Below are 17,403 nucleotides of genomic sequence, written 5' to 3' on the forward strand. Positions count from 1 at the left end.
ATCACTTTGCTGTACACCTGAAACTGATACAACATTGTAAATGAACTATATACTTCAATAAAAAATTTTTAATATTAAAAAACCCAATTAACAAATGGGCAGAAGTTCTGAATAGACATTTTTCCAAAGAAGATAAACAGATGGCCACCAGACATGTGAAAAGAAGTTCAATATTGCTAATCATCAGAGAAATGCAAATCAAAACTACAATAAAATACTGTCTCACACTTTTTGGCTATCATCAAAAAGTCTACAAATAACAAATGTTGGCAAGGCTGTGGAGAAAAGGGAACCTCTGTACACTGTTGGTGGGAATCAGCCACTATGGGAAACAGTATGGAGTTTCCTCAGAAAACTAGAATAGAACTACCATATGACCCAGCAAGTCCACTCCTGGGTATATATCCAAAGAAAATGAAAATACTAACTTAAAAGATACACACACCCCTCCTTGTTCATAGCAGCATTATTTGCAATAGCCAAGAAATGGAACCAACATAAATGTCCATCAACAGATGACTGGATAAAGAAGATGAGATATATATACATGCAGTGGAATATTACTTGGCCTTAAAAAAGAATGAAGTTTTGCCATTTGCAGCAACTTGGATGGACCTGGAGGGTACTATGCTTTGTGAAATAAATCAGACAGAGAAAGACAAATACTGTATGATATCACTTACATGTAGAATATAAAAAATAAAGCAAAATAATGAATATAACAAAAAGAAACAGACTCACAGATATAGAGAACAAACCAGTGGTTACCAGTGGGAAGGAGGGGGCGGGGGCAAGATAGGAGTAGGGGATTAAGAGGTACAAACGACTATGTATGAAATAAATTAGCTGCAGAGAATATATTATACAGCACAGGGAACATAGCCAATATTTTATAATAGCTTTAGAGTATAATCTTTATAAGTATTAATTACTATGTTATACACCTGAAACTAATATAATATTGCAAATCAACTATGCTGCAATAAAAGCAATTGCTAAGAAAACAAACTTATAAATATATATATGGTAAAGGGAAAGACTCCATTCACATCATCTACAAAAGCTGCGGAACAGAATTCAGTGTGACAAGATTTGTGATGGATTCATATGAGGAAATTGCAAAATTCTACTAAGGCTTATTTTTTAAAGTGTTCTATAAATGGGTAAAGATACATTGTGTTCCTGGTGGAAAACTCAATTTAGTAAGGATGTCATTTCTCTACAAATGAATCTCTACACATAAGGCAACTCCAGTTAAAATCCAGGTATCTTTTCTGGAATTTAACAAAAGGTTTTCAAATCTCATCAGGAAAATTGAACATGAAATAAACTGGGCATTTTTTAATAGAAAAAGGAGGGGGGAGGAGGGGGAGCAGGTAGGAAGAAGAGAGAAGAGTCTTCATGGATGTTTAAAAAGGAGAACTGTTTGAGTTTTGGATACCAGTCCCAGCAAAGACAGATTAATGGAACAAACTACATAATCCAGAAACAAATGTAAGAACGTTGCCTCTGATAAAAATGACTTTTCAAGAGAGTGGAGAAAGAATGGACTGTTTAAAAACAATGCTGGAGAGCCTACACATGTGTCAAAATTGTGTAGAACTTAACACATACACACATAAGTATAAGTTAAGCAGGCGGCATGTAAATACAACACATTGAATCTTATCAGTGTCAACACCCTGTTCATGATATTATACTGTAGTTTTGTGAAATATTAGCATTGGGGAAAACTGGGGAAAGTATAAACACACTCTATTATTTCTTATGGTTGCTTATCAATTAGCAATTATCTCAATAAAAATTTCAATTAAAAAGAGTGCTGAGAAAAGCAAACTAGTACTTTTAAAATGTTACATCCTTACAGTTAAAGAAGAATTAATTATCAAGTTGTTTTAAAATTAAAACTGTAAATGAATACCAGTATATTCTTGGGATAAGGAAGGATTTTTCTCTCTGTGACTCCTAAAGCCAAAAGCCACAAAAGAAGATTGATGGAAATTGGTGGATTTTCCTACATAAAATTTAAAGTTCAGCCTAACAAAATAAAACATATTTGTAAAAATAGAAGACAGACATAAATTGGGGAAAATATTTCAACATGGGTGAAAAATGACAAGTTCATTTCTTAAAAATTCTATGAAGATCTCTCACAAATCACTAAAAATAAAATAAAATAAAATAAATGTCCTAATTTGGAAAATCAACTAGACATGAATACAAATTCACAAGAGAAGAGAAACCCAAGGTCAACAAACATGTGAGAAATGTCGACAATGAAGGAGAAGCTGATGGAGAAAGAAAGTATAAATTCTGGAAGAAATATTGCTGAAGGAATCTGAGAGGTGATGTCTTCCTTACTGAGAGCGGTTAGCTCAGTGTCCGGCACGTAGTACACGCTCAGTAGACGTTTGTTGAGTGGGTGAGTAAGTGGAGAGGAGAACACAGGCGACCTATCGAGGAGGAGGATTACTTCAGATGAACGTGGGACAGAAGAGAAAGGCAGAGCTGTAGCATCATTCGAAGGAAGAAATGGGCGAATTAGGTAGACTTTGATCATAGAGCCTGTTTCACCAGTAAAACCAGAAATGATGTGAGCAGAAGAAAATCACTTTGTGTCTATTCCTGAAAGCCTCCGGTGAGAGCACACTCAGACAGGAGAGTCCCTGAGATAAGCTTTAGGGTTTAAACCGTTCTCTTCAAGGCCCTGTGTCTGGAGCAGCCGCTTGCTCCTCTTCCCACCCCAAAGCAGTGGGTGACAATGACTTTGCCCTTTTCCATCGCCATGTTTTTGCCACTGAATCTGAACCTGCTCAGCAGAAATGGTGTGACTGACAAGAAGCAAAGCAGATTCAGGGTGAACTTGAATTCTGGTTTGCACCAGGCACCTCAGACTTGTTCTCTGATTTTTAAGTTCATGTTTCCATTCTTTGAAGTAACTTACCAATGACCCTCACATTTGGGTTAATAGCCCGGGTTCACAGGAACGGTGTTTGTTCCCTCGGTGGAAATATCAGTTCTAATGAACCAGCCCTTTCTTTCCCCATGACTAGCTAAAACACCGTTTTGTTACAGTATTTTCAAGCAGTTCCTCTGGCAGCTCAGTTAATGTACCGATCGCATTTGTGCCACAAGCGTCATGGTGCTTTCTGAAATGGGTTCTTGCTGGCTTAAGGCAAAAGAAAGTTATAATTGCTTTCTGGAACTAATAATATCAAAATTAAATGTTTTAGGAAAAGGCCCCAACAGAGCCCCCCTCCAAAAAGCAGTTTATTACAGAGCAGTGATTCATTTAGATCCAGCCCAGAAGGTGCCTCTAAAAAGAATGAGGTTTGAGTCTCTAAAGACACTTTTAAAGAAATAGAAGGAACAGAGGGAGGGTGGAAGGGAGGGAGAAAAGGAAGGAAAGAAAAACTTGATTTCCTGTAGAGAACTTTAATTCCCTAGGGCTACTTTTCATAGCAAACATGAGGATGTTTGCCAGAAGTTTCTAGAAAATTCTAGGTAGTGCAGAGTAGGAGTTGGTACAGTAATAACACACTGTCTTAGCTCGGGCTGCTATAATGAGCACCATGGCCTGGGAGACTAATTAACAACAGAAATTTCTTCCTCTCGGTTCTGGAGGCTGGAATTCCAAGATCAGGGCACCAGCTTGGTTGGGTTCTGGGTGACAGCCCTCCTGTGGGTCTCAGGCTGCCGGCTTCTCCTTGTATCCTCACATGGTGGAGAGCGGAGAGGAGAAACTAGCTGCTCTCTGGTGACTCTTATAAGGGCACTAATCCCATCACCAGGGCCTTCCCCTCATGTCCTCATCTAATCCTATTTGTTTCCCAAAGGTCCCACCCCTAATACATCACATTGAGGGGTTTCAACATATGTATTTGGGGAGAACATATTCAGTCCATAACACGTAGGACATTTTATGAGCTTATAGGGAAGCAGTACAGACTGGGGAAGAACATACATCATGATATTATAAGTAACACATTTATTTCTTAGGTCTTAGGTGATCCTTCATTCAGCTTGCCTGGGCGGTGCTTCCTTCATTCTTGTTACATCACACATCTAAGTAAAACCCTAAAAAGTGAGAGGAACACCGATATTCTCTAGGTTTTTGGCTTTCACGCTAGATTTCTGGAAGTCCTAGGGTCCCAAAAGGAGCTAAGAGGCTGCTGCTGTGGGGCGGGGGAGGGGGTTGAGAAGGTGGGCTGGGAGCCACCCCAGGTCAAGCAGGGTACGTGGGTGATAATACTGTTGTATACACCAACTACTAGAGGGGAACCTTACATCCATCAGCCGCAAGAAATTCAAAAAGGCAGGTAGATTTGTTTGTGCTTTATCCATATATCCATTCAAATAAACACATCATTTTTATAATTCCTCCCAATGTCTTGGAGCCAGATCCTCTCACTCACGTTGAAGAACAGGCACCTCTCATCAGTCACCCTCCGTGTTGTGCTAACACTCTGCTTAATGGAACCATTTCTTCATAGTCAGGGGGAGGGCAGTTTTGTTCGCAAGACAACGTAATTATAGGTTCTTGCTTTTTTTAAGGCGTAGTTTCATGACTGAAGAGTTAAGAAGCCCTGGAAGTGGGACACCCACTTGAGATAAGTGAATCAAATGGCTTCCCGCCTTGAAAATGAGGGTAAAGTTAGAAACAATGACGGCGTTTATTCTGTCACACTAGCTAAATGTTTGTGCGGAGGAAAGGAGCTTGAGAACGCATAAAACACAGAGCTAATGCCCCGGACTCAGTGTCTCTCTCAGGAAAATGAAATTTGTAAAATTCCTCTTTGGGAGCTGACGTATTCTGGTTCCCACGAGGCCAATTTTGTTACCTTTGGAGTACAAAACACTGTGTCTTCAAGGAACGCAAATGATTTACAGAATCCTTTTTTTGGTCACACCCCAGTTTTCTGTTTTTATAGTCAGGATATCAGCCATTTATTTTTGCCTTGTGAACTGCATCTTGCTGAAGAGTTTCGAAACGTCCCTTAGTTCAGTTCCCTGGAAAATAGTTGAATCTTTGCTGCATGTGATATCACAGTCTTTTGTCAAAGAGGCTTTGCTGATACCAAAATGTGGGAGGAGTCATTACCCTAAAAATAGCGAATTCTAAAAATATTCTTAACTTCAGGAAGGACTCATAACTTCTGAGTCCACAAGAATAACTGGCAGAGCAATAGCTCAGGTGTGCAGTGAAAGTACCTTCAGCCTCCTTGGTGCCTTACAAAATGCTTTAAGTGGGCTGTGGCATCTTTGTAGTTGAGACATGTTATAGGTAGACACTTCCTTCAGGTAGACTTACCTGCCTGGCTTGCAGAAGGGTCGTGGATACCCAAGGTGAGTTCTCCCCAGATTCCTGGGCTGATTGAATATACAGAATGAGCCCAGATTCATGCCCTGCACTCTCGAATCATGGGATGTTAGAGTGTGAAGGTCCTCAGAGTTTATCTGGGCCCCCCGACCCTCACTTTACCAAAGGGACAATCAGAATAAGTTGTGGCCATCGCACACTTAGGCTGTTAATAGTCTGGACTAGAACCCAGGCCTCTAACTAGCTTGCTAAGTGACTTGGAGCAAGTTTCTTAACCTCTAAGTACTTCAGATTTCTCATGTAAGTGAGGAAATGATATTCCTACTTCAGTTGGCATGAGGAGTGAAGGAGTGATTTTGTGCACAGCGCCGAGCACGGTGCCCGGCTCAGAGGGAGTGCCCCGTGCGTATAAACCATTATCATTAGCATCATTCTCTTGACGACACCGTCCTGCCTGCCTCGAGGAGCTGGAATAAACCGCCAAAGACCCAGAGAGGTTCAACACTCGGGCAAGATTCATGAACCAGCAGGTCGTAGAATGAAGGAGGAAGTTCCTAAAATCAATCTATTTCCAGTGTTTTTCTCACCACTAGATGATGCAGTTGTCAATTTTCTAAAAGCAGAAAGTTGTCACCAGTCCTCCCTTGGTCTGTTAAGTCACTGAGCAGTCCTGTCTCAGATGGAAAACTTTAGAACAGTGATTCTCCAGCTCTAGTGTGGTCACTGATCTCAGGCAGAGAACTGCGTCCTGCCCAGAGATGCTGATCAGTAGGTAGGGCTCAGGGCTCTGCAGCTTACAGGCCCCTCAGGTGGTTCTGGTACCACAGTCAAGAAGCACTGCTTAGAACATGCAGCCCAGGCCTTTCCTTCCGTGAGGTGGGCCACCGCGCTGGCAGGTGCTCAGCAGATGCCTGTGTAGAAAGCTTATTCAGAACCAGTGTCCACACTCCCCACCCTCCCTCACACTCCTGCACCTCCCTCCTCCCACCCCGCAATAATCCAAAACCTCATTTTACAAAACCAAACTGTGAACAGCACCCACCCGAAGATGGATTGGTTGGGAAGTACCACTTCCTTCTCTCCATTTGCTCAGTCACCACAGATGATGTAGGAGATAGAAAGTCCCTGAATACTTTGGAAGTCATTTCAGTCCAGAGGAAGGGGAGTGGCTGTCATCATACCTGCAGCTGGCGTGGCCCCAGAGCTATCCCAGGACTGCTGAAGACAGCTCAAGACAGATGGTATAACGTACCATCTGAAGTGTTTTCTGCATCATATATTAATATACAAAAGAAACAGTGAAAAAAAAAAAAAAACAGTGTTGCCTTTGCCTCTTGGACCCTGGAGGGATCAGTCCTTCACTAGGTTTTGGTGGGGAAATTTGGGAGCCCTAATTGAGAATCTTCCCAGGCAGACATGACTTTTGTTTCCAACCTTCCTGCCCTCTGTGCTCTGACCCCAGCGTGTTTTCCTGAGTGGGGTCTGTAGTCCTTTCATCAGAATTACAATGGGTGTTGGTTTAAATGTAAGTTTTCTGGCCCCATGCAACCTCCTGAATCAGAATCTGGGGGTGAGGCCTGGAAATCCCCAGTTTTTAAGAAGCTCCTCAGTAAATTTTCATGTGTACTCGTGTTCAAGACTTCTGCGCCAGGCGACAGTTTCATCTGATTCACTTCTCAGTTAATTTTCATCTTGTAAATAGGGATGTGAGCAGATCTTCCATCCTTCCTGAAGCTTGATAGAAGTTTTCCACCCGTCTTTTATATCGTCTGCAGGTGACTCAGGAAAGGAGCTGATTTGGTAAACAGCCTGATACAGGCTGTGTTGTTTCTAGTACTTGATCTCCTGGACCAGACTTGATGCTCCTGGAAGGCAGAAAGCATCTTCTAATTACCCTCCCCCCACCCATGCTCTTAGCACAGTGTTCAGAAGCTAATAAATACCGAAATGTTGCCTTATTTGATTGTCATATCAACACTTGCCTGCCGGTGGTTCTCTCCTCAACATCTAGAACTGATCCGAGAAGAAGTAAATTTTGATTATGAACACTTAACCCCCATATTTTAAACCTCTGTCTTCAAGCATTTTCTTTAGAAGATTCATAAAACTTTATCCATGCTTTTGAGTGTCTGGGAAGCACAGACGACCTCTCCACCCCCTCACGTACTGTGCACGCCACTCCTCCCTCACCTCCCTCACCTCCTTGTACGCGTGTCCTAGGTACTCACTTGTCCCAGTTTCTTATCACCCTAAGTTTCTTTTAAGGGACCCTCATCACCACTCTGACACTCCCAAAAGTGTTTTTTTTAAATTACTAGCGTGCTGCACTTTCTTTCTCTGAAGGGACAGGGTCCAATCTCCTAAACATTTAATATAAGTTGCTAAGACAAGGTTTTACCCATCTGCACATCCAGTAGATAGCAATTCACTTACCTGTCCCTCCAGCTCATTTCCAAATATGCAGGGAAGAGGCAGGACTTGGACGCCAGGACCTGGATAGACTTGAAGGGCCTGCCAAGTCGCGCCCTGGGCGGCTCTTCCCCTGCAGGACTGAGGCTCTGCTGAGCAGTCCTGATTTATTATGTACATGGGAGCCACACGGCACAATGCTGGACCAGGAAGGAGAGCTCACAGAGGCCAGAGAAGCCAGCGTCACATCCCATTGTTCCTTCTTGGTAATTTTCCAGTGGTTGGCGTGAAGAACAACAACTTCATACTGTATACACAGGGAACTATATTCAATATCTTGTAGTAACTTATGTTTAAAAAGAATATGAAAACAAATATATGTATGTTTCTATATGACTGAAGTATTGTGCTGTACACTAGAAATCGAGACATTGTAAACTGACTATGCTTCAATAAAAATATTTTTTTTAAAAAGGAGGAATGAATAGATGGAGCACAAGGGGTTTTTAGGGCAATGAAATTACTCTGTATGATGCTATAGTGGTGGCTACATGTCATTATGCATTTGCCAAAGCCCATAGAATGTACAACATCAAGAGTGAGCCCTGATGTAAACTATGGACTTTGGTTGATGATAATGTGCCATGTTGGTTCATCGATTGTACCAAATATGCCGCACTGATGAGGGGTGTTGAGGGTAGGGGACTATATATGTGTGGGCGGGGAGGACTATGTGAGAACTCTCTGTATTTTCTGCTCAATTCTGTTGTGAACCTGAAACTGCTCTAAAAGAATAAAGTCTATTGAAAAAAAAAGTAACGAAAGATATAAAACATAAAGAAAACGTTAAGAAAAATTACATCATGCATAGAATCACCACCCTGAAATAACCTGATTAAGAATTTTGTCTCCCTTTATTTTGTTTTCTCTGTGTACACTTGTGGCAGACACTGCCAGGTCCATCTCTTCCTTGGGGGCGCTGGTAAACCCTGATCAGTCTAAGAAGAAATCCATTCCTCTCGTAGATAACGGGTTTGAGAAGTGGGCACGTGACTTGGTGCAGCTTAATGATATCCAAGGGGAATTTTGTGGGGGACTTCTGGGAAGGATTCTCTGCTTTGATAAAGACGGAAGGCAGGAACACAACAGGTTCTGGCTCTGGACATCGATGTGTGAGGAGGTAATTCCTGAAGCTGCTGGCCTGGGGGCTAGCCAACGTGTTGATGGAGCCAGAGCCAGAAGGGTGAAATAGATTGTGTTCCAAAGCCAGCGCCTCAACCATCCCCAGAACTACGCTGTCTCCAGACCTCATGCTCTATGAGATAATATATCCCTTTCATGCTTCAGCCACCCCTGTATACGATTCGCTGTTACAGCCGAAAGCATCTTAACTGCTACTATATACATGTATGTGTGTAGATATATATATCTGCTTAAATGTGTTTTGTAAAGTTTATTCCTTCATCCAACAAATATTTAATGAGGATGTTGCATGTACCAGGCTTGAGTCACTCTGCACAAGCTCTGCTTCTTTCTCCACTCATTAACAGCTCTTTGGATACGTAATTTTAATGGCTTTGTTTTAATGGCTACTTTTATTCAGTCATCGCCCTATTATCTGACATTTAGGTTGCTGAGAATATTCATTATTAAAAGTAAAGACTTTTAAAAGGGTGAATGTCAGTGTGCAGAATTAGTCATACTTCTGATAATTGGGGGGATATATTACTAAAAACAAACAAAAAAAAACCAGAAAAAGATATCTTTTTAAGACGTCTGATACATATTCCCAAATTTCTTTCTAAACAGTTTATGCTGATTTGTATGTCCCAAGGCGATGTTTGAGGTTTGCTGTTGTATCTGAGGGCACTCTCCTAATACACAGGGTTTTTTTTCCCAAATGTTTCTAGAAAAAAATTCTGATTGAATTCTACAAAACACATTCGGCCAACAAATCTATGGCATAAAAAAAATGGGAAGGGAGACTGTTAACAAATGAAAGAGACTTAAAAGATACATGGCATGAACCTTTTTAGGATCCTGATTCATACAGATGATCTGTAAAATATATATATATTTAAAAGATTTGGACTGCATATTGTTTGGTGTTAAGGAGTCAGTATTAATTTTGTCAGGTGTGATAACGGTATAGTGGTTATGTTAGGAAAATAAAATCCTCAGCTACAGATGCATCATTAATGGATGAAATGGCATGCTGTCTGGGATTTACTTTAAAATACTCAACAAATTAAGGGGATGGGATGGGATAGGAGAAACGTGATTGGCAAAATGTTGACAATTGCTGAAACTGGGAAATGAGTTTACTGTAGTATTCTCTCTACTTTTGTGTATGTTTGAAAAATACAATGCAAAGCTTGTCCATTTTTACCTTGATTTTTAAAAAGAATATGTAGTTGCACCCCATTGTTCATAGCAGCATTATTTACAATCGCCAAGATAGGGGAGCAACCTAAGTGTCCGTCAATGGATGGTTGAATAAAGAAGACGTATATATAAAGAAGACGTATGTATGTATATATATATACATACATACACACACACACAATGGAATATTACTCAGCCATAAGAGTGAAATGTTGCCATTTGTAGCAACATAGATGGACTTAGAGGGCATTATCTTAAGTCAGACAGAAAAAGACAAATATTGTATGATCATTACTTTTATGTGGAACCTAAAAATACAACAAACTAGTGAACAGAACAAAAAAGAAGCAGATTCACAGATACAGAGAACAAACTGGGGGTTACCAGTGGGGACAGAGAAGGGGAGAGGGGCAATATAGGGGTTGGGGATTAAGAGGTACAAACTACTATGTATAAAATAAATAAGCTACAAGGATGTATTGTACAACATGGGGAATATAGCAAATATTTTATAATAACTATAAATGGAATATTACCTTCAAAAATTATGAATTACTATATTGTACATCTGTAATTTGTGTAATATTCATCAACTGTATTTCAAATTAAAAATAAATGAAGAATATATAGTTGGCAGCATGTGCCTGGGGGACGGCAGGCCTGCTTTCTTCTCTTCGTGGTCCAAGTGACAGGCGCTATTGGGGTTGACTGGGACCCTGGCAGTGCCTGGTTGCTTCATTCCTGGTCCCAAGGACACCAGGGAGCCTGGTTTGGTCCCAGGAGCCACCTTAGGGTTTACAGGAACATTAGAACAGTTCTGAAATGGTTCAAGGGAGCTAGACCAAAGAAGACTACCAGGCAAGGTCCCTTTGTCTCCAGGTCAAACTCATGCGTCCTTGGTCCCCAGTCAGCTAACTCAACTGCTCCCAGGCTCAGGAGTTGGACACAATCAGATGACCTCAGGCTTGAGGCCCAGGGAATAAATTGTATATTGAAATGCACCACCTGTGACAGTCGGTTTCATTTGTGTGCCTGTGAAATACAGGGAAACTGGCTGCATGGGGTGTAATGGGTTTTAAAAACTGATTTAATGACTTCATTTATTGGAAGAGGCACATTCAGAAATATGTGTTTTAATAAGTGAAGATTGTAGAGTTTCAGCTTCTGATGTCAGCCAATCCCCTGATTTTGGTACCAGATTTGGCAGCTGCTGCAGTGTGTGTGTCTGTATAAAGCATGGAACATAGACGCTTGGTAAATTCCCCTCCCTCAATTCTTCTTACAAGGTGTACACCTGACAGTGGCTTTCACTCACTTAGTGTCGTCAGGTAGCAAGATCACAGGCCTGGGAGACAGGACTAGGTTCTAATTCTGGCTTTACACCTTTAGGCAAATCACTTAGCTTCCGTAGTCTTCTTTTTCTTATCTGTCAAAAGAGACTAAAGACCACTAATTAATACCCCTCCCCAGCACAGGTAGAGGGCAAGCCTTTGATAATGCCTCCATGAAGGAGGACCCTGATTCTTCTGATTCCCAGTCCAAGGCATCCATAATGCTCAGTATTATGAGGCTCAGAGAAGTGGAGAATTTCTATGAAAAAGCCTCCATTATCGCTGACATACTTTAAAGCTCCGAGAGTAGTAATAGGCATGGAAACACCTCTAACTGCAAACATTAGGAAGCTGTCTCCCTTTGCTTCTCAGAACACCACCACGTGTGCCATCTCCTGTTGTTATTGCTGATTGAAAAAATGGCACTGATCAAGCAAATCCAGTAGGGGATCAGCAGTCACGAATTATCCTTTCTTTCATCAGATGGAGTGTTTCAAAACCAAACCAAAAAGATAGAATCTACAGGTTTTTAAGTCCCTGGAACCTGTGGCAAAATCACTAGAAGTCTTATTCATTGGGAAAAAATCAGCTCATCAAGTTTGTCAGCTGGTGTCAGCAGCGCACCTGTATGTGCCTCAGTCATGCATCCCAAGTGAGGCTGCCTTTGGGACCCTGAGGCCAGGATAACTCCATCGTGCCTTTACTTTGACACCTTGACTCACTACTCCTTGTTTTGTAGACAGCAGTCCATCCTGGATGCTGGGCTCCTGGAGGCCAAGGATCTAGTCCACCTCATCACTGTATGGCCCAGACACCTAGTGCTGGTCCCTGAACTTAACAGATGCTCAATAAATCATTACTCTTACCTTTGGTTGAGAGCTACTTATTACTCCTGCTTCTCTGCACTCCAACAGGAAAATCATTAAGTTCCTTCTGGGATCGGAAAGGGAGATTTTGTAAAAGAAAGCATTTGCCTACTTGAATCTTGTGTTACACAAGGAAGTCCTCCTCTGACTGTTGGCAAGTGCCTCTCCTCACCCCTCCACATATACATCTGTTGTTTTTTTTTTTTTTAACATTCCCCTTTTATTTCAGATTTTAAAGTACAGGCACCAGGACCAACAATCTCCAGCTGCCCAAACACCAAATAATTAGACTTCCAAAATCTCTTGATGTCGATACCACGTGAAAAGCAATCGAGCTGCCCTATGTTTGCCACTCACGACAGATGCCTTTTTCTGTATTCACCTGCTATGATTTCTGGTCCTTCCCCATTCTCGTGACTTCTGGAATGTTGTCAGGTCAATAAATGGTCCAGATAAATGTTTCTCCTTTTTCCTGCCTGTTACCTCAATTCTGCTTCCAGTGAAGAGAGCCCCGAATACTCTGCTGGCCTTACAGCTTTGGAGCAAGGATCCTGGCTTTCATTTTTATATCTTCTTAGTGCATAAACATTCACAAGTTCTACTGGTTTCAAGAATTCACTGAGCCAGAGGAGGTGCCCCTGCACCCTTAGCTAATCAGGAACTAATCATTTGATACCTCGGTTACTCCTCCGTATTCTTTGGATTGGGTAGAAATAGTCACAGCTCTCAGCTCAGTCATTAAACTCAGTAAGTTTTTTTTTTTTAATTCTCCACTACTTCAACCACCTCATTTCAATTTGAGCTTAGGGATAAGAATTAAAGATACTAACAAGAGAAAAGACAGCAAAGAGTATCTACTTACATCATGATGAAGTTATCTAATAAATGAAACCTCCACTGCCAAGGGTCACTGAGATCCTGTAATTTTCAAAAGAAAAGTTTCCAGTGAAGAGAGGATGGTCTGACCTTCTACCATTAAGGGATATGACTGTAACTCCTAGTGGAGTTTTTCCCTGGCCGTCCCTCCTTTCTTACCAAATCATTCTGTCCATTCCACTCCATCCCATCCAGCTAAAAAGCAAAATTCAGTATCTTCCTCCAGCCTCTTGTCTAGATGCTGTTAATTTCCTACCCTAATGTAGTAGACCCTTGTATGCTGAGGAAAGAAAATCGAATTTAATTGGAAAACTGAATGGTAACACAGTGTGCACATCCTGGTGTTTGGGAAAGGTGGCCCTTTGGCTCCAGCTGAGGGAGCAGGAGGTCATAATCCCAGAAGCTTGCAAATTCCAAGGTCTGATCTGACCACTTCCCAGGGTGCGCTGAGAGTAACAAAGGAAAGTGCTGGCTTGATGACAAGCAGGGTGTTATCAGGAGAGAGTATAATGAGTGAATCCTAGAGATCCCAAGGTTGGGGCCCCAGTTAGGAAACTGAACTTGATAATAAAGAGAAAAAAGAAACAAGGAGGTTTGGCTTGAATGAAAAAACTGAACCCAGGGAGGCATGAGGAGCACTTATTTTTTTTTGAATGGCGTTTATTTTCAGAGGGACTCGGACGTCCATCCCCGCAAACAGATCAGATTTCTCATGTTTACTAAGTGATTTGCTTAGGAGGAATTCACATCCATCAGGGTGGACTGAAGCTTCGTGACCCTTGTGAGAAGTCCTGAGTGTATCACTGCTTTTTTTCCATTTTTCATTTTTCTTAGTGACATCCATTGCCTACAATTGGTATTCTTAGCAAAACGTCTGTGTGCAGGGGCAGAAAGGTCAAGAAGGTCCAAACTAAATAGCAAGAGACAAAGGCAAGAGAGGCATTTAATATTTTATCAAACAGCACCTCAAATTTCACCCCCAAAGCATGAGTATTTTGTTTAAAAGACGGGAAAATCATGAGCAAATTGTTCATTTCTGCATATGCTGGAATGTGCTGTTTCTCTGCCCGAAATACCACCACCACCACCACCACAACCACATGCGCGTGCACGTGCACACACACACACACACACCCTCCTTGCCTTGTCTGCCTGACTTCTCTTTGCCTTCAGGTCTCCCTGTTTTGTCCTCCTAGCCCCCAAGTCTGAGATGGGTTTCCCTCTTAGCAGCTCCCATAGGACGCTGTACTTCCTCCAGCATGACACTTATCACAAAATACAGTAATCCCCTCACCAGATGACAGCTCCATGAAGGCCAGGACCAGATCTGTCTTTTGGCACAATTCTGAATGGCAGCCAGTAAGTGTTCACAGAATAAAGGAATCCCTATGAGTCTCTATAGGACTTTTCTTTTTATGAGCCTTTGTTTAGTTCTCTGAACAACGTCTGTTAAGTATGGTTGTTCAGGTCGTCTGCTGTGCAAGGACATCTAGCAGAATTGGGAAAGGAGGCCGAAAGCCAGCCCGCACTCTCATCAGCAAGCCGTTTCCACTGGCTGCATCCGCCTGGAGGAGGAGGTGCCCTTTTCTGACGTGCATGTGGCACCGTGTGGGCTTTCAGCGGCCCATTTCTGAGCAGCACTCAGTGTCTTCAACAGGAAGTGAGGAGTCTCCCCCTCGTTCCTAGGAAGGCTAAGACAGAGTGCTTTTATGAAACGATTTCTTACTACCCTTGGCCGGCCATCAAAGCCAACTCTGAAGCCATTCACGGCAAAGACCTCCCTCACTCTCCTCTGATTTTTGTCTCCTGCAGGGTTTGGGATGACGACGCCAGTGACAGTGGGCGGAAAAATCTTTCTGATCTTCTACGGCCTCATCGGGTGCTCCAGCACCATCTTGTTCTTCAACCTCTTCCTGGAGCGCCTCATCACCGTCATCGCCTGTGTCATGAAATCGTGCCGCCAGCGGCAGCTGCGGAGACGAGGGGCGCTGCCCCAGGAGAAGACCCCAGGGAAGGGAGAGGTGGACAGCTTGGCGGGCTGGAAGCCCTCCGTCTACTACGTCATGCTGATCCTGTGCGTGGCCTCCCTCCTCATCTCGTGCGGCGCGTCCGCCATGTACACCTCCATGGAAGGCTGGAGCTACTTCGATGCGCTCTACTTCTGCTTCGTGGCTTTCAGCACCATCGGCTTCGGGGACCTCGTCAGCAGCCAGAACGCCCAGTACGATAGCCAAGGCCTCTACCGCTTCGCCAACTTCGTCTTCATCCTCATGGGCGTCTGCTGCATCTACTCCTTGTTCAATGTCATCTCCATCCTCATCAAACAGTCCATGAACTGGATGCTGAGGAAGATGGATGGCAGGTGCTGCCCACGATGCCAAAGAAGACTCTTGCAGTCACGGAGGAACGTGGTGATGCCAGGCAGTGTCCAAAACCAGTGCAACATCTCCATAGAAACGGATGGCATCATAGACAGTGACACAGATGGGCGGCGTCTCTCGGGGGAGATGATCTCCATGAAGGACTTCTTGGCAGCCAACAAGGTCTCACTAGCCATCCTGCAGAAGCAGCTGTCTGAGTCGGCCAACGGCTGCCCCCACCAGACCAGCACGCTGTCTCTGGACAATGAATTCTCAGGGGGGGTAGGAGCCTTTGCGATAATGAATAACCGGCTGGCAGAGACAAGTGGGGACAGGTAGAGGCAAGGAGAGAGTGGATGATGAGGGACTGTCACCCAGCTCAGCTCTGTGCCCTGGCTGGGTTCATTCTGGAGCTGTTCCTTCTAGCCTCGAGCTCAGCTTTAGGAATCTCGTCATCTTGTCTCCAATGAACAGCCACTTTCGAGGGCTCTGCAGCCCTGATGCCTTTCTCCTCCTTAGCTTTATTCTTGAAGTCTAAATTCAGTCTTTTGAAAGTGAACCACTAAACTGACTAGACTTCAATACAAATATATACACACACACACACACAAAGCTGAGCTGCAAAGGCAGTCTAAGACCTCACGTTGTTTCTTTGCTCATCTTGCTCCAGGGTTTTAACTGCCTAAGAGAGGGAGGGCTTCCTTAAGCCTTGATTTCCTGCTGCTCTGTTTGTCATTTGGAAATAAAAATCCCGAAGCTCCTAATTTCCCCCTGGAATTCTGAACAGCTGAATTCACTGCTTCTCTTAGTCCCTTCAAAACAGGGGGGTAAATGTTTGAGAACACGACTGGGCTTTCTTTTTGCTGGGCTTCCTTCAGAGCAGAGTCATCTGTGGTGCTGTGGCTAGGGAGACCGTCTGTTCTCCTGACACCTGCGTCTGTTTTTGTTTTTCCTTTCTTTGATTTTTAAGCTCTTAATGCCTGACTAAGGTACCTGTGGGACCTCAGTGTGGTAAGAAAATGAAATTCAGCTTCAGTTCTTTAAAGAACGGCAGGGTGGTGGGGAGACTCACCCTTGTCACTAAAGAATATAGCATCACGTGTTCCCTTTGGTCACAGAGACCATTACATTTTTACCAGGGTTTGCAGCCCATTGCAAAGATGATGACTGACTATTTATTAGAACTGAAAATTAAATAAATCCTTTTATTAACAAAGATTACATGAGTGCTCATTAAGGACATTGAGGGGAGGGTGCCTAATTGAAGAGGCATTTACTGCACTCAGAGGAAAAGGAAATAGGAATTAACCTTTAGGGATGTGAGCAGCATCTTGGATTCTTGGCTGGAGGAACGTTCTTGGCCAGATAATGAAACTTGGCTTCTCTTTTCTAATCCGTTTCGGTTCTGCTTCATGGGATTATAACAAGTCTAATCACATAACCTCCCAAGCAGTTAAAACGTCCGTGCTGGGAACAAGGGCTGTGGTCTTCTTCATCTATGCAGGGGAGAAGATTCTATAAGATAAGATTAGTGTACACACGGCACTTTCAGGAATGATGAGAAAAACCCTGCCCGGTGAAACTGAACTGTTAAGCAGGAAACATCCAGTTGGGAGGACCCTTAGGAACCATCCCATCCAACCCCCTTGTTCTTGACACAAGGAAACAGAGGCACAAAGGGATTGCGCCTCATCTGATCGCTCAGGGCTGCTGGGGTACAGCTAGGAGAGGCACCCACGTCTCCTGGTGATGTCTGGGCTCTCCACCCATGCTCAGAAACCCCTCAACAAACAGCTCCCTCTCCAGGCTGCACTGACTTTTCTTCCAGCTGGCAGACCCAAGTATTTTCTTTAAGA

The 17,403-nt window shown here is 43.0% G+C and overlaps 1 protein-coding gene and 1 non-coding gene across 2 annotated transcripts in view; one reads left to right on the forward strand and one right to left on the reverse strand.

Moving 5' to 3' along the window:
• Positions 1 to 16,324, forward strand: part of KCNK13 (potassium two pore domain channel subfamily K member 13) — an 85,243-nt gene extending 68,919 nt beyond the window's left edge. Inside the window, exon 3 of the mRNA XM_010988481.3 lies at positions 15,000 to 16,324. Within this exon, the coding sequence (XP_010986783.3) occupies positions 15,000 to 15,886 (887 nt within the window). The 3' untranslated portion in view covers positions 15,887 to 16,324. The remainder of the gene's footprint in view (positions 1 to 14,999) is intronic.
• LOC116153746 (U11 spliceosomal RNA) lies at positions 12,551 to 12,684 on the reverse strand. The gene has a single exon (XR_004137628.2). It is a non-coding gene; the product is annotated as a U11 spliceosomal RNA (small nuclear RNA).
• Positions 16,325 to 17,403: the final 1,079 nt, after the last annotated feature.

This window comes from Camelus dromedarius, chromosome 5 (genome assembly GCF_036321535.1).
Source record: "Camelus dromedarius isolate mCamDro1 chromosome 5, mCamDro1.pat, whole genome shotgun sequence".
NCBI classification, from domain to species: Eukaryota; Metazoa; Chordata; class Mammalia; order Artiodactyla; family Camelidae; genus Camelus; species Camelus dromedarius.